The 24445-nt window shown below is 39.7% G+C and overlaps 1 protein-coding gene across 1 annotated transcript in view; it reads right to left on the bottom strand.

Moving 5' to 3' along the window:
• Positions 1-848: 848 nt before the first annotated feature.
• The window catches only part of MMP2 (matrix metallopeptidase 2), a 45584-nt gene continuing 21987 nt past the window's right edge, over positions 849-24445 (bottom strand). The window contains exons 7-13 of the mRNA XM_054048758.1: positions 22128-22301; positions 20545-20700; positions 17147-17276; positions 10688-10824; positions 8369-8528; positions 4166-4275; positions 849-1708 (exon numbers count right to left, since the gene is read on the bottom strand). Of these exons, the coding sequence (XP_053904733.1) occupies positions 1605-1708; positions 4166-4275; positions 8369-8528; positions 10688-10824; positions 17147-17276; positions 20545-20700; positions 22128-22301 (971 nt within the window). The 3' untranslated portion in view covers positions 849-1604. The remainder of the gene's footprint in view (positions 1709-4165; positions 4276-8368; positions 8529-10687; positions 10825-17146; positions 17277-20544; positions 20701-22127; positions 22302-24445) is intronic.

The raw sequence follows: 24445 nt of genomic DNA, 5'->3' as shown, positions 1-24445 counted from the left end.
GCAAGAGACAAAGATGATTAAGGGGCTGGAATTCAAACCATATAAGCAAAGGCTTAGAGAACTGGATATATTTAGTTTGGAAAAGAGAAGATTAAGGGGGATATGAGAGAGGTCTTCAGATACTTGAAAGGCTGCCACAAAAAAGATGGAAATAAGTTGTTCTCTTTTGCCACAGGACAAGAGGCAAAGGGTTCAAACTACAGCATAGCAGGTTTAGATCAAATCTCAGGAAAAACTTCCTAACTGTAAAAACAGTAGGAAAATGGAACAGACTGCCTACGGAGGTTGTAGAAGCTTCTTCACTGGAGGTTATTAAAAAGAGGCTGAAGAGCCATCTATCTTGGATAGTTTAGATGCAACAAATCCTGCATTTTGGCAGGGGGTTAGACTAGATGACCCTTGCAGTCCCTTCTGACCCTGATTCTATGAAATTTCCGATTGATGTAAATTGGTGCAGCTCTGTTGAAGTCCCCAACTGCGAGTTTGAACCTGAGTTCCTAAACACTTCCAATATGCATTTCTGTTGTGGGTTAATATTGTCTTTCCTTTGACAGACACTCAATTTAACATGCTACCAAAATGCTTTGTAAATTCAAACAATTCAAGGAAGCATGTCTATGAGAATCACTGACAGCATCATTTGGTTTTATTTGTATCATTGGCATTTCTTGTGTGGGATTTTCTTTTTCTTTTTTTTTTTTTTTTTTTTTTTTATGAATAAAAACATTCCATCAGGTAGTAGATTGAAAATTTTCCATCGCCCAATGTATAAGTAAGCAGGTCAACAAATAAACAAACAAGCCCCCAATGTTATAGAGAACAAACAAAATAAAATAAAATAAAACAAGTTAAACATTAGTACTTGGCTTTTTATGTATAATGCATCGACCTCAAAAATCTGAGTCATTCTGTCCATATAAACAAGTGATAGTAGTAACAAAGTGCATGAAGCAAATTGCTAAATTTTAACTAAGATATTAAAATAAAAAGTACTTTAAAACAATACTTTTAATACAGTTTCTTGCCATGATTCCATCATGCATCAACACAAATCAAATCCTGAGGCAACCTGTGCCTTTGACAGTCTTTCTGTATGACTATGTAAATAAATGGAAACGATGACCAAAACCTGCAAGAAGGTGACAAGCGTTGAGACAAAAGTCCATCTATATTCAGAGTTGTATTTAAAAAAAAAATCAAAGTGCACTGCTGGTACATCTCATTTGGGCCTATTTGGGACTGGTACCCCACAGGGGACATAACCAAAGTCCAAAGAAGTCAGTTTCCATTGACTTCACTGGATTTTGATTCAGGCACCAGGGGAATAAAAGGTGTTGGATATTCTGCTATTAGCATCACTATGACTAGCATGAAAATTGGAAAGTTGTACCATATTTTTGGGATATGTAAGTAAACATCTTTTGTATATTTAGGAGGTGCACACTCTTAAATTATCTGATGAAAGAAAGTGTAGAGTACTGGTACTTAGTGTTTTGGTACCAGTACCAGACTGGTCCATTAATTAGCATTCAGACCTATCTCTAATTACAGAAAAGGCATATAACAAAAAGAGTAAGTATTTGGTTATTAATATTTTATACAGTTCAGCAACCCAGCCAATCGGATTTTACATTGCCAACTTTAACGATCTTCAAGCTAGTGGCTTCCAGTTTTAGATAATACCAGTCCTTGAAAAAGTAGCTGTACCCTGTGAAGGAAAAAAAAAAGATATATATTATGGAAAACACAATTCTTGATGATAGTTTTTGTTTGTTTGTTTATTATTTTAGCTAAATCTATAGGAATAGATGAAATTTATCTAATGATATTTAGAAGAAATTGTGTTTTGTTTTTAACAGGGTTTTTAAAATTACATTTGTATTAATAACTTTATATATATATTTAATATATTAAAGTTATTAATACAAATGTAATATGTGTGTGTGTGTGTGTGTGTGTGTGTGTGTGTGTGTGTATATATATACACACGCCACTACCCCGATATAACACGAATTTGGATATAACGCAGTAAAGCAGCACTCCAGGGGGGTGGGGCTGCATGCTCCGGCGGAGCAAAGCAAGTTCAATATAACGCAGTTTCACCTATAACGCGGTAAGATTTTTTGGCTCCCGAGGACAGCATTATATAGGGGTAGAGGTGTATATGAAATCCAGAGTGGATATCAAGGGAGGACTGATTTTGAATGAAGCCCATTTTGTGAGCTTAAGTTTTATGCACACAAATATTTGCTGGCACAATTAATGTCATTTAAAAATTTTGCTCCATGGTATGAAGGTGCGATCAGGTAGGCACCTCCATGACATCTCACAAACACTTGTGCTTGGGAAGTTGTAAGTGCAAAAATGTAGGCCACTTCTGAAAACAATGGACTAGGTCCTTAGCTGCAGCTGAGATACATTCAGAGATGGAAGAAGCAAAGTTGGCTCCAAGCTACCAGTCCTGAAGTTTACCATGGTCTGATTCAGACCCTGGGGGAATTAGAACAGTGCTGGAATATGCTCTAACTGGCCACCCATGATTCCAAGAAGCCATGTGGGGAAATCTCATGGGCACAAGGATTCCCTGGTCACGCCCTTTCCTCTTGGAACACTTCTTATGTCAGAGGATCTTGTGCTGACCCTATCCGGGACTAGAAGGAGAAGCCACAGGAAGGCAGCTAATCTGGTTTTCAGGCTTCACACCACGAGAATGGTGCAAAGCAGAGGGATTGGACCCAGACATCCAGTCCAAGCCTTAAGGACTGAGTCATACACATTTATCTTCCGTGTGTGACTGATTCTTCTCTTACATTCCTCCACATATAGAACAGGTTTGTAACCTCCTAGGACAGTGTTTCCCAAACTTGGGATGCCGCTTGTGTAGGGAAAGCCCCTGGTGGGCTGGGCCGGTTTGTTTACCTGCCGTGTCTGCAGGTCTGGCCGATCGTGGCTCCCACTGGCCGCAGTTCACCGCTCCGGGTGAATGGGAGCTACTGGAAGTGGTGACCAGTAAGTCCCTCAGCCTGCGCCGCTTCCAGCAGCTCCCATTGGCCCGGAGCAGCGAACCATGGCCAGTGGGAGCCGCGATCGGCCGGACCTGCGGACGTGGCAGGTAGACAAACTGGCCCGGCCCACCAGGGGCTTTCCCTACACAAGCGGCATCCCAAGTTTGGGAAACACTGTCCTAGAGGATAGTGACAGAAAAAACGAAGGCCTTTAAGCTACCCATGCGCAAGACATGGCATATAAAACATAAAGACAAAATAAAGACCCAGTATACAAATTATATTGACAATGAGGTAAGTGTTGGGTAGGTGCCCAACAGTTCAGAATTTGTATTCAATTCAAAAGTTCAGTTGTTTAGACAAAATCTAACATTGCACTGACTTTCTCATGAGAAGTCTCTTTCCCCATGAGGTTTTTGGCATTCTGGTTCTGGTCAAGTATTCTGGAAAAAGACCCTTTCCTGAGGTATATTATTACTTCCACTTCCAATCCACGATGAAACAAAGTGGAGAAAACTCCTCCAAAGTAGAGATGTTCCAGTTGGCAAAACTTGGCTTCTGACTCCCCTCAGGGTTCCATATTTGGATTCTTACTCCCCCCAGGGTTCCATATTCCACAATATGGCTCAAACCCATCTCTACTCCAACCAGTTCTCTAATGGGCCATTTTAAACATGGTTTTGGAATGGGGAGGAACTGTGTTATCTAATTTGGTTTGCTCATTTCTAAAAAGGGAAAATGAGAACTAAAAATCAAAGGGTTCCTTTGCTACTAAATCTCTATTTCTAAGAGACTTCCTTTCCCAGGGACAGGTGTCAGGGGAGCTTAAATACTTTCAATATCAATGGTAGCAGATTTTTTAAATACAAGTACTGCATGAAAGTGGTACTGATTTGAAAGGATGTTTTTTTTTTTTACAGGAACCAGAAACGTTCAGGAAACATAATAATTCCTAAATATTTTTCTTTAAGAATAAATTGAGAGCAATGGGATATTTAACTGAAAAACTTATTTCAGCTGGCAGCATGCCAAGCAGAATGATTGAGTGGCTGCATGTTCATTAACCACTAGAAATGAATGTCTCCAGGAAGTCCAGAAGTAGACAAGGGCAATACACACTTGAAAGGAAGCTCTATAATGACTTATGCCAGACTGCTCACCACTTCCGCTGAGATCCAACACAGCATCTAGGTTATCTGGAACTCCATTCCAAGCATCAGCAATTAATTTAGGGAACCCAGGGTCCATTTTCTTCTTTACTTCATTGTACCTGCAGAAAATAACACCCCATAATCACATGTCTTTATTTAATTGTAACATTTGACACTACCTTTCAGGAAGTCACCAGTAATTTTGGCTGTACAAAACATTCACATGTGAAATTCAATAACCATGTTTTCAAACTGTTTGTTTGATTAAACTGGTCCAATTTTGTGAAAATCCTGTGAATTTTTGCAGCTTTTCTGTTTGAAAATGCAATCAGTTCTGAACTGAAAATGGACCTCACTTTCACCCAGATAGTCTTTTCTGAGCAACACCATCAATTTCCCAAAATTCATATTTTAAACTTCAAAACGTAATTCCAATAAAGATCAACTTTTGCTCTGCAACCAGCAACTTTTCAAAATGGCACATTTTGATGTATAATGGCCAGTTTGTGAAGATTCCGTTCAAAGCTACATTTTTGAGCCATAAAAATTACCCAGAATGAAATTATAAATAGTTGTGCATGAATGTTCATCCTGAATCTCCACTGTTTTCACACAGCCCTACCAGTGATGATAAAAAGGTTACAAGAGCTAAACTTCTTTACAATGTGTTACTACTAGTAATACCTTAGCTTGGAAAAACAGAGAACTGAAACCAACCCAATTACTTTCATTTGTTATACTTTTGGGGCCAAATCCTCAGCTAGCTCCACTCAATTTATATCTACTTTCCAACATCCTTTTGAAGTGACTGGAGCTTTGCCGATTTCTACCAGTTGAGGATCTGATGCTCTGTTCACTTTGGGCCCTTCGCTCTAGACTAGCCTGTGCACAGGGAGAGGAAAGATGTAAGAAGTCTTTCCCCCATTTTCATAGCCCACATACAGTTAATCCACCAGTGACTGTCCCTATGCACATAGGAGCACAGGGACTAATCCCAGTCTGGGACCCTCGGGATGCAGGATATCCCCAAGGGGGCAGGGACGCTATGGCCTGGCTCTCTACCTCACATGGACCTAGGGCCTGAGACTGATTCCCAGAAGAAGGGGAGAGGAGAGTATGCAGGATTTACCAAGGGATGGTAGCAATGGATGTGCCTATGCCCCCAGTACAGGACTGCATCAATGAGCCTCAGTTTAAACTGTGATAGTGGACTGATCTCTTTATGATCATCTTCACTTCCTACACACACATACCGTACAGATGTGTTTATATTCCTGTTCTATACAGAGCCTGATTCTCCTCTCCCTTACTAGTTTTACACACATAAAACTCTCTTGATTTCGACTGAGTTACTCCTGATTTATACTGATGTAATTTAAATCAAAATTAAGCCCATACATTCAGAGAGAGATTTAAAATCATGACTTTTTTTTCTATGACTAGTTAAGCAAAACCTGCTTTGGGGGGCTAAACCATCCTGCAGTGAAGTTTTAAAAGTTTAGCTGTGGAATTTATGAACCAACTCCCCTCACCATGAGCCCAATAAAGCTCCCTGGCTTACCAATCCTGTTATGAAGACACTGACAGGGAGGCAGTGGGCTTCATTCTTATACCTCTGTTTAAAGCTTTTGATAATGACATGAAAAGGACTTTGCAAAGTAGTTATTTTGATTCTGTCTGGCAGAGTACTTGTATAAAATAAAACAGCTGCATATTTAATGGTTATAATGTCTGTGTTAAACACAGTTGCCTTTTCCCAAATGTTTTTTGCTTGCTTGCTATCTTCTTTACGCAGATATAAATCAGTTAAGCTGTTTAGTTGCTTAACAATAAATTATACATTCTACTGTGACTGCAACTGATAAGGGGCTTTGATAGAAATAGTGTCTGAGATCAGAGTGATAAATTTCTTGGAGACCCAAAGGTACAGTTAACCAAAAGAGTGAGTGTTAAGGAAGAACTAGCAGCTTTGCTAACTCGTGGTCTGTAATTTGAAGTATTACAAATGGCTCTATTATAAATACTTGAAAACATTCAACATGATCAGCTGCATAGTTCATATTTTCAAAGTGAGTGATAAGCAATCTTTTTAAGATCAATGCCTGTATTTTCAGATAATGGGGAAAAGAAGAGCGCTGTTCGCAAAGGTAATTAATCATACTTGTCTTTCAAAATGGTAACCTTTGTGAAAGGATATTTTATGTACTTATAGGAATTCATAGCCACTAGGATATAAAAAAGACACTTCGTCTACTCTAAAAGAAGAACAGGAGTACTTGTGGCACCTTAGAGACTAACAAATTTATTAGAGCATAAGCTTTTGTGGACTACAGCCCAAATTCGTCTACTCTGTTCACAACAGGAAATTATTGTCCATATAAAAAGGATTCATGCACCCTAGATGTATCTTTGATATGTGATATAGCTTACATTTCACTGAAAGAATACTTGAAACTTTGGGAACATATTGACAGGTTTCAGAGTAGCAGCCGTGTTAGTCTGTATCCGCAAAAAGAAGAACAGGAGTACTTGTGGCACCTTAGAGACTAACAAATTTATTAGAGCATAAGCTTTCGTGGACTACATCCGAAGAAGTGGGCTGTAGTCCACGAAAGCTTATGCTCTAATAAATTTGTTAGTCTCTAAGGTGCCACAAGTACTCCTGTTCTTCTTTTTGGGAACATATTACATCTGTAATAGGAGTTTCCTGGTTTTTCCTTGTTTCTATATTGTTAATTAATGAATGGCTCTTATTTCTACCTGGAATTTAAAGTGTGTGTTCTTAAAACCAAACCCCGCCCTAATTCCATGTGCGAAGAAGGTCTGTCTGGTGATTAAAGCAGGAGCCAGGATTCTGCTCCCAGCTCTACTACTTTCTTGATGTGTATTGCTTAGGTAAGTCACCGCAGTTCAGCGAAGCACTCAGACAGGTGACTAATTTTAAGAACCTATTTTTGTGCCAAAACCTGCTGACAGTTATACTCATGCAACTCCATGAAATAAAATAATATAAGTACATTTTTTCTTCAGCTACAACATAAGCTATTTGATACTAACCTTTCAATCACACTCATAGACCCAGGGTTAAAAACATTTCCTTCTAGCACAGGACTCAGACTTTCTAGACAGGGACAGGTGTGAAGGAGCTGTCCTTTCCTTCTAGCACAAAGTTAGCCAAAATTTTCTGCTGTGCAACTCTTTGAGTATTACTTTGATTATTTGGGAAGGAAGAATAATTTTCAGGAAACTGGTTTCAGTCCCCAGATCTGCCACAGACTTCCTATATGACTTTAGTCAAGTCTTTCAATCTCTCTGTGCTTCAATTCCCTTTCTGTAAAATGGGGATAATCCTTAATTTCTCCCAGCCTTTGTCTGCCTTGTCTATTTAAAGTATAAGCTTTTTGGTGCAGGAACTGTCATTTACTATATGTAACTACTATGCCTAGCACAAAAGGATCCCATCTTTGTTAGAACCTCTAGGCACTATAATAATATGTGATAAATAACAACAATAAGAATATGATATTTGAATTCTGCCTTTGGTTACTTATGTTGCATAATATTATTTTAGCTCTCTGACAGACATTTCCAACATGATTCTTAGGGCACATTAATATACACACTAGTATTTCTGGGTATTTGTGGACATCCTTACAAAGAATGCTTGCTTTGCTGTGCATAGAAAACATATGAAGAGGATTGCAGATGCAGTCAAAATAAATTTCAAATTTAGATTTGACAAAAGATTAACAGATATTCATTCAGCAGGATGTGCCCAGCTCCCCTCAACACCAGCTAGATAAGTAAAGCAAATATGTTAGCCCTTTGTTATTTCTGTTGCTACAAGAAAAGCAGTTATCCCAAAGTTTGCTAGCCTTATATTGTCCCTTGTTTCCCCATTTTTCTGGCCAATGCCCTTCAGGAATAGTGGTTTAAGGGGAGATTTTTCAAAGGCACAGATGGCAATTAGCTGCTTAACTGCCAGTAACTTTCTCCTACCTGCTATGTGTGCCTTTGAAAATTTCAGAGATTTATTCCAGGCTTCTCACCTGACCACCTTGTTTCTGTGCTGCCAAGGGATATAATCTTTTTAGGCTCTTGTCTGGCAAAACATTTTGCAGCAAACACCTGAGCCTAAATGAGAACAAGTATCCACCACAACAGCTGTGAGCTTAGTTAAGGGCTCACCACCTTAACTGTAATGTGTCTCACCTCCAAAACTTGTCTCCTGCAAAAATGTATGTCTTCTTGTTTTTGCTCCAGTTAAAAGCTGCATTGACATGTTGTACCTCGGGAGGTAACCCCAGACTGGTGAGTTTCTTTGGATATCCTCTCTCCAAAGTACTGGCTGAATAAACCCAGTACTCATTTCCTAAGTGGGAAAAACACTTAGTTACATGGTAATTAACTCTGTTACAAAGTGGATTAACTGAAAAAGCTATTTCTGTTTTGTGACACTTTATAGGATCTTTGATCATCCTGCTTATATTACTAGTAAACAGTGTGTTCCAGTAGGCAGAGCACTGGACTGAGGCTCAGGAATTATGGTTCTGTTCCTGGTTCTGGCATTGACCTGATGCTTGGCTTTGGACATATAGCTTCCCCAGTCTGTGCCTCTGTTTCCCCTCCTACATCTGGCTTGTCTATTTAGATTGTAAACTTTCTGGGACAGTGGGTGCCTCTGACTATGAGCATGCATAGGCCTGGCTGTCAGTTGGGTTTACTGTAATACAAATAATTAACAATGATAATCTGGTTGGATGATGAAGTCTTAAAGCAGGCCAAATGCAGCCTATATCCTGCCCACACCCACCCTCTCCATGTATCTGTGGTTTGTTTATTTCAGAAATTTCTATTCATCCATCAAGTTAGATACAAGAATATCACATATTAAGTGGTCGTCTATATCTCCATTTTAAAAGGCCCTGATTCTGTGGTCCTTGATTTCTAATATAACCCAAAATACATACAAATCAAAGGGCCAAATTCTGCAACCTTTACATTGTTTGGTATCCTACTCAGTGAATATTTCCATTGACTCCAGTGAAATTACCCACCGGTGACCACGGAAGCTTTCGCCAGGAGAGAATATATCTATTGGCCATAATTATATTACAATAATTGTGAACATTAGAAAGCTTTCCATTGACTTCACTGGGAGTTGGATCCAGAACTAAGTTATATAACATGAGAAAGGTAAGGTGCAACATTGAACTTCCTGGCAAACTCAGATTCACAGATTCCAGGGCCACACGGGATCATTGTGATAATCTAGTCTGATCTCCTGTATAACACAGGCCATAGAACTAACTCAAAATAATTCCTAGAGCAGAGCTTTTAGAACAACATCCAATCTTGATTTAAAAATGGTCAGTGATGCATCTCAGAATTGCATTAGCTATCTTGGCCACAGAGTATACTAGGAGCTCGTGTTCAGTTGATTATCCACCACAACCCCCAAATCTTTTCATAGTCACTGCTTCCCAGGATAATTTTCTCCATCCTGTAAGTTACCAGCATGGCCTTTCAGAAGCAAAATGTGGATGCTCCTGTACAAAGGATTTTAGGGTACTTGGGCTAGAGGCAGTTTTCTACTGATCTTTTAGCCTTTGCTAGTCTTTCCTGTTTAGAATTTTTCTAAAGCAATTGCATTTCCCTGCAAAAAACAGCACCAAACCAAACAAAATAAAATCTCCAAAATCCCCCACAAAAACTAACAATAATATTTACTGGAGATGGCATATCAATGCATTTTGACTGTGCTGAGTTGTTGTTTTTTTTACCATGTAGCTTAACTCCAATAGCCAATCAAACATGGGGAATAAATTAACAATACTTTCCCCCCCTAGCAGAAAACGTACAGCAGCATCAACCATGTGTTTTTTACATGGTTGGAGATGTTTAGTCATGTTGCAATGGATTCTGGAGGATAGTTTTGGCTGGCTCGGTTTTCCAAACATTGAAAACAACCTCCCAGCTGCAGTACTTTGGCTAGGCTAGCTGGAGCATATATATGACTGACTTAAAATGGATAGAATACTGATTTGTATCTATTATTATCCTCTCCCATCAAGCTAGCTAGCATGCCCGCATGCATCCTCTCTGCCTGATGAGTAATCCAAATTAGACTCCTGGAATGGAATTAAGTCTAAGATTCTCAAAGAGAAGTGATCTGTACTGATCCTGTAGCTGACAATGAGGGTGACCTGGACAAAGTGAAGTGTGATATTCAGTGTGAGTGAAATGCCAGCATTCACATAGAGTGAATCAATTCTGCATATTGCTGAACTTTTCTTTCAAGACGCTAACAGCCTTTCAGCTCCCAGTGGGTTAATGGAAGTGGAGGGTACTCAGCACCTTGCAGGTTCTGGACCTTTAGTTCTAGGAAAGGAATAGCTGAACTCTGACATTCATAACAGATCTGATATGGCTGCCCTCAGAGGTACATTTCCCTCATCCAGCTTAGCATTTAGAAGACTGAATTTGAATGCAGCGCTTATGCAAGCTATGTTTACAACTTCAAACCAATACCTGAAAAAAACACGGTCTTCTCTTCCTGAGGGGCCTCATAGACAGCATCAATTTTTTCTGGCACCTCCGGCCAGAATGTAGCAACAAGCAAGGGACCTGTGGGTTTATTTCGGGGGTTTACAGTCCTCCACATGAATCTGAACAGAACAGAAAATGGCACAGGCTTTACAATGAACTGATTCATCGGCACATCTGTTTCTCATCATATCTGGCAAAGGCGTATGTGCCTGAACACGCACATGCTCTCACATGGTCTAGCAACAGCAGCACAAACTTATAACTGCTTGGCTATACATTCAAAACTGTGCCTGAGAGGTTAAATGAATCCTCCTGCAGAATGCTGATGAAATGGTTGCATAATCTGCCGCCCGCCGGAACCCCACTGAAATGAAGTAGATTGATGGCTGAAGGGTTCATGTTGCTTCTTGAGCCAGAGTAAAATGTATTCTGTGCTTCAATTATACAAATAAAACCATTTACAAGGCAGTTACATGATTACAGTTATCCTGCTGTTGTGTATGGAGCAGATGGACAAGCATTTGACAAATGCAGACATTTGCATTCCATGAATTGCTCTTGCAATTATTATTGTAGAGACTAAAAGTTCAAATCGAATAACTATATGTCAAGCAGCTGGGAAGTGAGCCTGGCTGTAAGAGAAACCTTAAACATTAAAAATGTTCATTAGAGAAATGCTTATTTTATGTACAAGTAGTATCCTCATTTGATTTAAGATTTTAAAAACTAATTATCTTTCAATGGCTGTGCATTGTGTAGATGGCACTTGATATTAACAAAGGCACTACTGTTTTTCTCCCCTGTTGAAGGAACAGCCTTTTTCTCCCTCCCTCCCCCCCCCCCCCCGCCGCAACAGAACAAAAGCTTATAGCAGTTTGCCAAATTTTTAAGATGAAAAATCAACAAGCTAGCTGAAGCCCTGTTGCAACATACTTTAGCTGGTAGCTAGTAAACTAATTATCGGGTCAAATCCAACTTTTATCATTCTGAAAAGTAAAAGCTGAAAAAAGTGCCAGTTTTTCTCTCCCCTAACTGTAATCCTTTTCTCATGAAACTCTGAGACTGAAATTGTATTTCAGTGTTGCCTAAAAATTGCAGGATCAGGCCCTAAATTGCCTTTATAGAATGCTGTACTACCGTCAGTTGAAATCTGACCATCAACAAATGGAGCTAGCAAGGACACAAATTTAGAGCATTTTAATATGTATTTGGAAGTACGATAGTTTTTTGTCTCATTTCTAAAATTAAACAATTATGATAATAGGGTGTAGTAGCTGATATGAGCAAGACAGCAAATGGCTAAACGTATGTTACTTTTCCTCTTTTTTTTTTTTACAAAACTTTTGTTAGATATAACTTGAGATATGGTCTTAATAACTGGGATAATGATGTCTTAATGTGTTCTATTTTTCACTGATATAAACATCAGTTTCATATTTATTTTTAATGAAGAAATCGTCAGAGTAGCTATAGCAGGAGACACACACAAAAAAGGAAATTTACTGATACACTATATGAAAAAGGTCCTTTTCCTATTGCCTATTATATGTTTCTTTTCTTTCACAGAAAAGCAGATCACATGTGACATAAGGAACTCCATGTAACACATATCTGCCACTACATATTTAGCTTTTAATAAATGATTATCCTTAGAGAAGGGCCTAAGCTGCAAAATTCTGATCCATATTAGTGGCTCTGCTACCCTTTGCAAAGTTTGGATCAAATTTAGGCTCTAATCAGAGAAAAGGGCCAGTGATCCATATCCACATTTGGATTCTAAACCTCCCAGAGCCCAGAAGGGTTCGAAAGCAGGGATGTGGTTCAAGCCCATCTGTACTGAATGGAGCCCATCAAAATATTTTTGACACAACAGTTTTCTGTTGAAAAATGCAGTTTAGTCAAAAGTGATATGTTTTATGGTTACGTGTTGATTCCAGCAAAAAATTCAATGGCAAAAGAGCAGAAATGAACTTTCTTGTTTCATTTCAATAATGTTGAAACATTTTATTTAGACTTTTACATTAAATATTAATTTAATATTGTATATTACATATACATATAATGCATCCAATATATTATGGTTTTAACATTTGTGAAACAAAATGATTCAGTGGATTTGAATTTAAATTATTTGGACTTTTCATTTTGCAGGAAATTTCAATTTTTTTTTGTTCCAATTGAATGAAAACAAATTTCTAAATGCTGGAATTTCCCACTGAACACAAATTCCAATTTTCTCCCGGCTCTACTAATTAATAAGTTTGCTTCATATATCATCATTGGAAAGACTAGCAGGTATTTTAATACGGGACCTCTTGCTTATGTGGTGTAGCACATACGCACAGTATTTCCCTTCCCTCATTTCTTGATTCTACATACATCTGTATGGAGAGGAAAAACAAAAACAAAACCCTTTGCTTTGAAGAGTTCATCTAGTCTTTCTCCTTAGTCCTCTCTCAGTCTTATATCTATGTGATATAAAAATTAGATTCTTTGGTCATTTTTATTATTAAGGTGGGTGAGTCATAAAAGTCACAGGCCCCATGATTCAGGGTTATTTCTTAATTCCAGAAATGGATCACAAGGTTGTTTTCTGCCTTCTCCCTTAATATTGGGAAATCCAGGAGACTGATAGGCGAATGAATTCCAAAGTAAACCAAACAAATAGTCACACCCTTTCTTTGCTGAATGTTAGATAAAGTATGAATCAGTTTGAACAATTTGTTTTAGTCTTTATATTGTTCTTGGAACAATTAAATTATTCTGACTGCATGTTGAATTTCATATTTCCCTATGATTTTGTATATTATAAAATGTTGACCCCTGACACAGCTGATGCCTTGTATATACACATTCATAATACTTGCACGTGAGTTTCAAGTGCAAGAGACCTATGTGAATAATATAGTTGATTAAAGCCAGGCAATTGTTGATTACACTAATGCTATGACTTGCACTACCACTAGCAGCTGCCAAACAAAGAAAGGAGGGGAGACAGGTGGAGAGGAACTGCAAGAGGCTGTTGCTGGGCTCAGCAGAGGTGCCCTACATAAGGAAACTGAAGTATGGTGTATTTATACACCTGACAACCTCCTCTCTCTTTCCCAGGACATTGAATGGAAATTTCTTCAGGAATCTTGGATTTAAAGGCTGGGAAACTGTTTTTAGTAGGATCTGTTTTCAGAGATGACCTCTATTTGCGAATTCCATTTGTGCCAGAAAATAATTATGGCTATATTTTTGTGGAATATTAATATCCAGTGCAGTACTAAGGTGCTTTCCTGAATCAGGACCTGAAAGTCAAAGGGACTTAGAATCTAAGTGCCTAAATCTCTTTTGAAAATGGTACTTAGACTGCTAAGTCAGTTAAGTGTCGCAATGCTGAACACATGAATACCTTTAAAAACCTGGGTCTAAATGACTACCTGATTACACCAGCAATATTCCATTGGCAAAAATGGAAGCTGGCTTGGGGCCTGGCTGAAAATTGGGTCCTAAAAATGATACATATGGCATTGGAGTATCAATTTTAATACCACAATTCAGAAATGGTATGAGCTAGCCCCTAGTCAGGCAGGTTTTGCAAACGCATCAAGTTACTTTTGTGCAATGCAACAAATTTGACTCCACAGATTTTTTCTCCCTGCATTTAAACTTTGTTGTTGTTTGTTTTGTTTAAAGGTGATTGACTTTATTGAAAGGCCATGTGTTTAGCTAAAAGGAAGCCTGAGCTAAGGATTGCCCTCAAATATCGAAGCTAGCAGAAGTGTGTGCCCTGTGTATGGTAAACAGGAAGTGGTTCGGGTCCTGGGGTCCAGCCCTTTGCAGCTCAGGCATGGAACGGTCCAAAGATGGCTTTCTGCAATGTTTGCCCTCCATGCACTGCTTGTGCAACTGCTCACAGCCCACAAGGGACTTTTCTGGCAGCTGCACATCACCAGATTGTAGGGAAGCCCTGGCCACACCTACTTTTTGGGGGCCTGATAGGAATAGCACAAGAGCTTCTAAGTGTCCCAATGCCAGCAGAGATTCCTTCCCAAGGGAAATCTCCTGCGGCCCCTTATACCAATAGCACCACAAAGCAGCTTTAGCGGCAGTTTTCTTCATAGCCCAGGTCTACACTAGTGGGGGGGTCAACCTAAGATACACGACTTCAGCTACGCGAATAGCGTAACTGAAGTCGGCGTATCTTAGGTCGACTTGCCTGGCCGTGAGGACGGCGGTGAGTCGCTTGCTACCGCTCCCCCGTCGACTCCGCTTCCGCCTCTCGCAAGCTGGAGTTCTGGAGTTGACGGGGAGCACAATCGGGGATCGATTTTATCGCATCTAGTATAGACGCGATAAATTGACCTCCAGATATATTGATCACTACCTGCCGATCCGGCGGGTAGTGAAGACTTGCCCATAGTCTCTTTACTGTGTTCCTCTCTCCTCCATCTGTCACCCCAGTCTCTGTTACTTGACCAGAAACCCAGTAACAGAGCAAAAGTTAACCTCCCAAATCTTGGCCCTTGATTCTGATCTCACATGCATGTAAATTGGGAGTAAATCCATTGAATTATTGGAGTTATACCAGTGGAGTTACATAGTGATGAATCAGGCCCCGAGAGCTTGCCTCTCCCTTCTGCTCTTTTCTGTGAAAGGATGATCAAAGAACATGGCTTAGGCAATATTATTTCGCAGAAAATCATAAGTGTTCCAGCTGAAAATTAAACGTGGAGGACATTTCTGGGCATACAACACCAGCAGGCACAAATGATTATTAAATGGCCTGAGATTGGAAGCTCCACGGCAGATATTTTGTGAGCATGCCCAGTTTGGTTATTTAGTTCTGTTCAGTGCATCCAAGTCTCTTGTGTTTCAGCAGAGCACATAGCTGTTGTGGTTTCCAGTACTGCTGGAAAAATGGCCTTTATGCCTGTTTATCTGGTTTATAATATAACCATTGACATTCTGATTCATGCCAATTTCATATTTTACAGCACTGCATGAGCAGTTTTAAACAAGGAAGTCTGCTTCTTTTAAACAAGTGAGATTCGTTTTTACATTTTTAGCGATTATTAAAAAGCATAATTTCTAAAATGAATTTACTCAAGCACAAATGAGTGTGAATGTGCACACATATATACTCCCCCACACACATCATGTACATAAACACATATGCTGAGTTCATAGATTTTACAGCCAGAAAGAGCCATTATGATTATTTAGTCTACTCTCCTGTGTAATACAGTTCTCTGTTTTTGTGGCAATACTAAAACATTGGATTATTGGAGCAATGAGTGTACTTTTCACTCTTTTATTCTGTGTTACTTTTTGCAACTCGCAGACACTGAAATTGGATGGGTCAGTTCCATTTGATAGTTTGGCCAGGTTCACTTTCTGGTCCTAAATCTGTTGTGTTTAAGTTTCTCTCTCTCATTCTCACACTCACACTATATGCACATGTTCAGAATCTTAGCTATAGCCAGAGAACGCTTGGTGTAACCAAGCAATGGGGAGGTGGGGGGAGCACAAGAGTGCTGTTTATACTCCCCCAACTAGAGCTGGTTGGGAGTTTGCTGGCTAAACATTTTTTCATTACGGAGTCATCAAAACTGAACTATTTTGCAGAAACATATTTGTTTCAATGATCTTCTGGCAAAACATAAGTGGTTCCAATGGAGCCCTGCCTGGTTTCCTGCCACCTTGCCTGGCGGGCTGCTGGGAAGTCCAGGCTTCCAAGGCCAGTGGCTCTAGGAGCACCCCTGCCATTCAGACTGTCTTTGAGTCGGGGACCCCAGAGCTTCCAGGCTCCCTGTGGCAGAGCCCAAGCTACTGCAGAAATGGGAGCCTGGAAGCCCTTGGTAGTTCCAGCTCTTAGACAAACCTCCCAAACCTGCAGAAGAGAGCCTGGGAAAATCCGAGGCTTCTGGGACTTGTAGGTTCCTGGTTCCCTGTTGTTTAAACAAACAAACAAACAAACAAAAAAAGGATTATTTCTTAAACCTTCCCCACCCCCACCCCCGATTTCCCTTCCATGGGAAATTTCATCATTTCCACTTTGTTCTGAAACAGAACATTTGTTTTCTGGTTTTCAACCAGAAATTTACAGAATTGCTTTGACAGTATAGCACAAACTTTCCTTCTGCTCCAAGTAATCATAGAATCATAGGGTAAGATGGGACCACAAGAGTCATCTAGTCTAACCCTCTGCCAAGATGCACAGATGGCTCCATCCTCCTTTTGAAAACCTCCAATGAAGGAGCTTCCACAACCACCGTAGGCATCTGTTCCATTGTCCTCCTGTTCTTACATTGTTTCCTGAGATTTAATCTAAATCTGCTGTGTTGTAGTTTGAACCCATTGCCTCTTGTCCTGCCCTCTGTGGCAAGAGAAAACAACTTTTCTCCATCTTTTTTTATGGCAGCCTCTTATCACTAAGCAATGTCTCTCACTTACCTGTCTTTGAAGAAAAAGGTTTCTCCTCTAATTTGGGATATACCATCAAATATGATGTCTTGTTTGCATAACATTGGGGTGACTGGTCCAAGCGTTGGAGCTGGATCTGGCCCAAAATCAGTGGATCCTCCTAGAACCAAGAACAGATTTATACTCTAATGTTTGAGTGTATTGTTGTTTTAATAATGTGAAGACCCCAAACTGCTATAAATCATTTAATGGAAACAATCACTTCAGTTGTTTGGAGGTTATATTTGATGGAAATTAGAAAATGTTTCAGAGGCTGTGTAGTTCAGTGGACAGGGCACTAGATTAGGACTCAGAAGGTCTTGGGGTGGGAGGAGTCTATTTCTAGCATTGCCACTAGCCTGCTGTGTGAGCTTTTCAAGACATGTCATTTCTATGTGCCTGTATTTCCCCTCCTACCCATAGTTGATCTAGTCTATTTAGTCTGGAAGATTTTCAGGACAGATAATTTTTGTTAGCAATTTGCAATTATTAACTTTGAGAATTTTTTGGCCCAGTGATGGGGTAGTTTAAAATATAACAAACTAAAGTTTCTTAAAACCGTGTATGCCATGGTATCTGAGCTGATGTGCAGATAATTCTGAATAACGAGTACTAGACATACCAGCTTTTTGTACTGCAATTTTTCCAGCCTGCTAAGAGTTTGCAAGTCATAAATACCCATTTTGAGCCATTTGTAGCCTTTCTCCCTTCATTAAGAATCAAAATGTTCTCTTCAAAACATGCACTTTGCCATCTGTTGGATTTTATTTTGTTTTGTTATTTGGCCGTGGCTGCATGGCCTGGTGTAGCATCTGGCTGCTCCTTAGCAATCAGGTGGTTTTACATCATTAAACAAAACGTGACTCCAGCTGATTTGATGTAGCTCTGAATAATGCTAGAAAATGTGTAATGAACAATAATCCCAAAAGCAAAATACAAGTCTGTTTACAAAAATGGAAAGTTCTTTGAGTTAAAGTATTACTTCAGTTAGTTAAAGAGGCAGGAAGGATGGTCTTCTGGTTAAGGCTTAGGCCTGTGACTTAAGAGACTTGGGTTACATTCTGAGTCTTCTAATTATGAACTTGTGAATATCACTTAACCTTACTGTGTCTCACTTCCCAATCTTTTGGTAGTATGCTGCATCCTTTTCTGCTTCCATCCCTTTGTCTTGTCTATTTAGATTGTAAAATATTCCAAGCAGGGATACTTTTTACATGTTTATGTGCAGCACCTTGCACAATGAGGTCCAATCTTGGTTGGTCTCTTCAGACTTTACACAAATGATTAAATAATTTCAATTAAAGACCCCAGGAATTGGAAAAAATGAATATCAAAGTCACGTTTTTGAATAAAGAACTTATATCTGGTAATTATTTGGTATTATTATTAGCATGCCTAAGATGTCCAGAACTACAGAATCAAGGCACCAGTAATTAAGAAGTGATGCAGTTAGAAAACTGAGAAGCCCGGCTAGAGAAATGATATGATCCTTTCAAACTGATCAGCAGCCTTATATTCAGAGATATTTTCATCCCTACATGGTAGTTTAGCAAGTCTATAGACTGAATGGATTTTAACTGATCAAAGTCATAAAACCACCACCATGCAATATATGCTAAAATGATCTCTGGAGAAAAATAAATAAATATTAAACATGAACGCAGAATACAAATATCTGATATCCTCTTCTTTCCCACAGAAATCACAAGAAACATCTGGTATATACAGCTATCACCTTCCACACATTATCTACAATTGTTTTTTCTGTTGTACAGCCTAAATCGTTGGCTGATTGATAGGATGGTGATAGAGGTAACACACTACACATTATCCTCATAAATTCTGGTCCATCATCAATAAATCAATCAGGTGAGGAGGTTTATTATTCACATATCATTCTGAAATGTATCAGGAAATAAAAAGAAACATCTATCATGTGGAGAATAATCACTAAATTGAGCAGAGTGGAGACAAGAAACTCATGAAAAGCAACTTGTCCCTCCAGCACAATTTATTTTCAGTTTAACCAGCACCAGCAATCACCAGCTTCTAAGTCTAGGGAGTGTCTCCTTAATGAACAAAGTAGAATTGTTCATCTGAAGCATCCCTATTTGAAAACAATAGTACGACGATGAAGATGGCATGTATGTCTCCATCTGTGAAACAGCTTTACACTCTTTGCATTGCTTTTAGACAAAAATGGTCTTTGGAATATAGACTTAAATGTCCTTTACAGGCTAAAAGAGTGAGCTCCCTAGTTGGTGTCAGAAGAAGAAAATTGTATACCCAGCCATTAACCTCTATCACCCCATTGCTTCCAGGAGACTAAATGAAGACCTAAATATCTGGCATGAAGTTTTCTCTGGTTGATAGTAGGTAGTACACTGTCCTTGGGAAAAGTCTCTGCCCCCCATGTTAGGCCCAGGTTCTGCCCAGAACTATGCATGCACATCTGCCATAGAAACAGGGGTGTGTGCAGGAATTTAAATGTTACCACTTTGTGAGGGAGCACATTAAACACACATACATTATACACGTTAAACCATATCTACACATGCACATGCATCATATACAAAGAAATAAACAGCCACGTGTCCACCATTTAAACGAACTGTGCCTTTAATCCACTTTGAATATGGGCTCCTTAACCTTATGGGGGGAATAGGTGCAAACCAAGTAGGTGTATGTGCATCCATAACCTCACGTTATGGGGATACGTGTATGACCTCACCGAGTTTGCGCACTGCATGTTAGGAGGAAATATCTTAATAGAAAAAAGGGGGGGGGCAGAGAGCTCCTCCCACCCCGGGGCTGCAGCGGAGAGAGTGAGCTCCTCCTGCACTGGGAGCGCGGCTTGGTGGGGGATGCAGAACTCCTCCTGCCCTGCAGCTGCGGCAGGGAGAACGAGAGAGCGCCTCTCCCCCAGGGCTGGAGTGGGGAGGGTCCATACCAGGACCTTGCACTGCCCTCTGCCATTTAGTCAGGGTCGGATAGCTCACCCCTTTAGCAATATGTAGGGCAAGGTGATTATGGTTCCCTGACACCTGGTCATGAGCCCGGAATTAGGGACTACATGTCAGAGAGCAGGTATCCCACAATTCCCAGCATGGCGTTTCATAGCCAAAGAGAGAGAGGGCCTTTGAAAGTTCCACCTAAAGATTTGGGATTAAGCTATGCTGCTCTGGGGCTTTCACAGCTCAGAAGCGTGAGTGGCTGCTTGTTACTGAATTGAGCCATAATAGGAAGTAGGAACACTAACAATATCTTGAGTGAGGCAGGCAAGGAAATGGCAATTTACATCTCTAATTAATCAGAAGTGCACATTATTTATAATAGCATCTGAAAATAATAGGTCAGCCTGTACTTTTGATAAATGATGAATACCTTACCATAAAGTTCCTGGATTCCTTTAATATCATCCTGAGACAGTCTGAAGTTCTTGGTAAAGGTGTAGATTGGAGCCATAAGAGCTCCTGGGTCCTCAGAGTGCTCTAGTCCCATGGCATGGCCAAATTCATGAGCAGCAACCAAGAAAAGACTGTAACCTGAACAACACAATGAGTCCACAGAGGTTGCTTGTATCCGAATAAAAATATATTGCGTCTATTATCCCAGTCCCATAAAATTGCCACTCCTCCTCTCTCCACCAAAAGATTCCCATCATAAATATTGCTTGATGTGGAATTTCATATAATAATAATAAACATGCTATGCATGTTGCCAAGTCTTAGGAAATTTCATTAGACAGAAAGGTTTCTTTTAAATCCTATTGTACAGTTGACTCGTGCATATATTTTCATTGTCTCCCATGTAAAGTGCCCGTGAACATTGCCTTAGTACTTCTGAGAAGGAAGGAAGTACCGGTAGTTCAAATGAAACATTTGAGTTATTTAGCATGGAAGAATTAAACCACAATCTGGACCTTGAATCTTGCTTTCAATCATTAAAAACCATCCAGTGGATATACAGAGTGAGGCAGGCAAGGGTTTTTTTATTTTATTTTAACAAAATAGCTGTTTTCATTATTTGTCTTGCTTGAGTTGAAGATAAGATGAGGCAGAAGGAGGCCTAGGATTAGTGCAGTAGCCTTTCACCTCTGGATTTCTGAGTTTAAAACCTAACTTAGGTCACTAGTACTTTTGTGCTGCCATCTTAGACTCTAGAACATATTTGTCAACACCAAGTCGTCACCTCCTTACTCCTTATTAGTACAGGAGTGCATTGATTCAGTACGGTTAAAGTGATAGGTGAAAAATCATCCATATTACAAAAGGGCAGCATTTTATCAACAGTTACCAAATCAGTGTCTGAATATAGCACTTATTTCCTGTTCTAAAAAAATGGAAAATGCTTCTGTATATCAGATACCTGAATTTAGCAATTGTTGGTAAATATTGCAAGTACTGCATTTAAAAAAATCTCTAATTTATTTACAAATAACACCAAAGATTATTAAAATGAAAATAATTTATTTAAAAAAAATATTTCCCCCACTTTTTCAAGAGTTGTGTGGTTTTGGGGTGGCTTTGGGTTTTTTTTCTGCTAACCCTTTCTGGCAGTGGTGGGCAACCTGCAGCCCATGGGTTGACAGGTTGCCCACCACTACTTTAGGGGAACATTTATGATTAAAAACCTGCTTCCTTTCCTGTCTTTTAAAATATCATGCAAACATTTTTATGTATTTATTTTGACAAGCTTTTTCCAAAACCTAACTTTGGGCGCCAGATGTACTCTGAGAGTGTTCTTTTATTTTCAAAAGTAAAATATGCATTCCCAAATTTTTAGGGAAAGTAATGCAAGTGTACATGAATTATAAATATGGGCCCAAACTTATCCTGGATGTAATGCCAATTACATCAATTACTCATAGCATTTTGGTCAATGTTCTTCTATCATTGGTTAGCCTGAGACAGAGGCGGGATAATACACATTATTAAAGGGTTTCAAGTTATTGTTTGAGAAACTGTGTTACCTTGATCTGGACAAAAGCCCCATTTGCGGTCATCATCATAGTTACTAGTGGAAGCACACCACATCTTGCCATCACTACGTCCAGCACTTGTGCAGGAGTCATACTTATTGCCAAGGAAAGTGAAAGGAAATACGCAAGGAGCTCCTTCTGAATTTCCACCAACCGTTGACATTGCTATGGGGAAAACAATATTTAAATACAATAAGTAGAGAATCAACCAGCTTTTGTGACATAAAACTGACATCACTTTCTCTTAAATCATACCTAAGCCCAGAAAGAAACTGGAAAATCTGAACTGTTGTAACAAACATGGAAACTGTGACTGAAAATTACAGTTTGAAAAGGAAATTGCCTGCAACCGAGGAAAAGAGAGGGCAAGTCTAATTGTTCCCGCTGAAGCCACGGAAGCTAAAGACAAAAACTGCAACTGGCAACTACTTGAAAGAAGCAGTTACTCTATTGCAGCTCAATGGCATGTGGAATTGGAGGGGGAACTGATTAACAAAGTGGTATTAACTGGTATTAGCCTAATTAATAAGATCTTTTCTGGTAATGCTTTCAGTTGTCTTCCATGAGTAGATTTATTGATAGAAACTATAATTTTGTTATATATCAGCAGATTATGAAGTGTCGCACTGAGGTTTAATTAGCTTCTGAGGACAAAAAAAGATCTTAGAGGAGTCAAAAAGTCAGATCTTGCACTCTGCGATGGTTGAGGTGTACTGTCAGAAAGGATCAATTAAAATCAGTGGTTTTTAAACTAACTCTAATGAGAAGGATATAAGCTATATGTGATACGTGCTGTGGAGTAAAATTTCTACCTTTTGGTACTCACGGAGACTGCTTTTTTCTTCCTACTCTACTATATCCACCCACACTTACATATAGTACACGTATATATGTGTGTGTGTGCGCAAACATGTATGTCTATTTGAGCATAGTGCATCAGGAAGACCACAGTTGTACTTGTGTGTACCCAAAGTAGAAATTAAACTCTAAAGTAGGTATCACAAACAGAGAATACACCTCCCCCCATTTAAAAAAAATCATTTGCCATTTTAACACATGTACAGTATTAGCTGGCTGTTGTAAAGTCACTTGTTCTTGTACAGGATTCAAATGATAGTTGGCAGCCTAACAGTGCCTTAGAAATTTAAATACATTATTATTTATTGCAGGAATATACGTAGTTCTCCTGCAGTTATGAAACTCCAGCTAGTAGTGTTCAGTAAGGCATATAATACACACAGCACAGTAACAAATATTTCCAAATCCAGGCTTAATGCTAATTGGGACACATACAGTCAGTTGTTTATGTGGTAGTGATTCCTGAATGGAAGCTAATGCAAGTAGTAACATTCATTTTATATCAACAATTTGTTTTATATGGACATAAAGGAAATATACAAGACATTTAGGCAAATGAAGTAAAGTCCTAATGCTCAAATCCTCCACCTACAGCACTGAAGTGGGTGACACAGGTTTACAGGGGCTACAGAGACCCAATACAAAAAGACTCCATATTCCCTTGCATGCCATAGTGACCATCTCTCCAACTCTCTGCATTGGGGGAAGGCCAGGGAAATGGCCACTGCATCCAAAACTAGAATAGATCGACTGGACCATAAAACTGCTTAGTGGCTATCCGTGGGCTGTTATGGCTATTCCAGCCTCTAGACCAGCAGTTCTCAAGCTGTGGGTTGGGACCCCAAAGTTTTAATGGGGTCGCCAGGGCTGGTGTTACAGTTGCTGGGGCCAAGGGATGAAGCCCAAGCCTGAGCTCCACTTCCCAGGCCCAAAGCTGAAGCCCAAGTCCCAGCGTCCAGGGCTGAAGACTGAGGGCTTCAGCCCTGGATGGTGGGGCTCAGGTTACAGCCCCCAAACTGGGGGTGAAGCCCTTGGGCTTTGGCTCTGGTCATCCCACCCGGGGCAGTGATGTTCAGGCTTTTGCCCTCTTGTCCGGGGCAGCGATACTCAGGCAGGCTCAGGCTTTGATCCCTCCTCCTGGGGTCATGTAGTCATTTTATTGCCAGAGGGAGTCATGGTGCAATGAAGTTTGAGAACCCCTGCTCTAGATTGTGATTATAGTGTGCTGCAGCACAACTATATAGGCCTATAGGGCGGCTGTTTCTTCCCCTTATTCTTCAGTGTTTAATGGGCAAAGCCTTTTCACTTGTGGTTTCAAGACTTGGGCCTTAGTCTGTTATTAATTTTGTCATTCCTACATGGAACTAACAAATGCACCAAGCAAACCCCAAACCTGCCTTACATAACTCTCTTCTTTGCACAGTGGGAAAGTCACTACCTCCTGCATGAAG

The sequence above is a fragment of the Malaclemys terrapin genome, chromosome 14, assembly GCF_027887155.1.
Source record: "Malaclemys terrapin pileata isolate rMalTer1 chromosome 14, rMalTer1.hap1, whole genome shotgun sequence".
In the NCBI taxonomy this organism is placed as follows: domain Eukaryota; kingdom Metazoa; phylum Chordata; order Testudines; family Emydidae; genus Malaclemys; species Malaclemys terrapin.
This window is presented reverse-complemented; position numbering and strand designations above follow the sequence as displayed.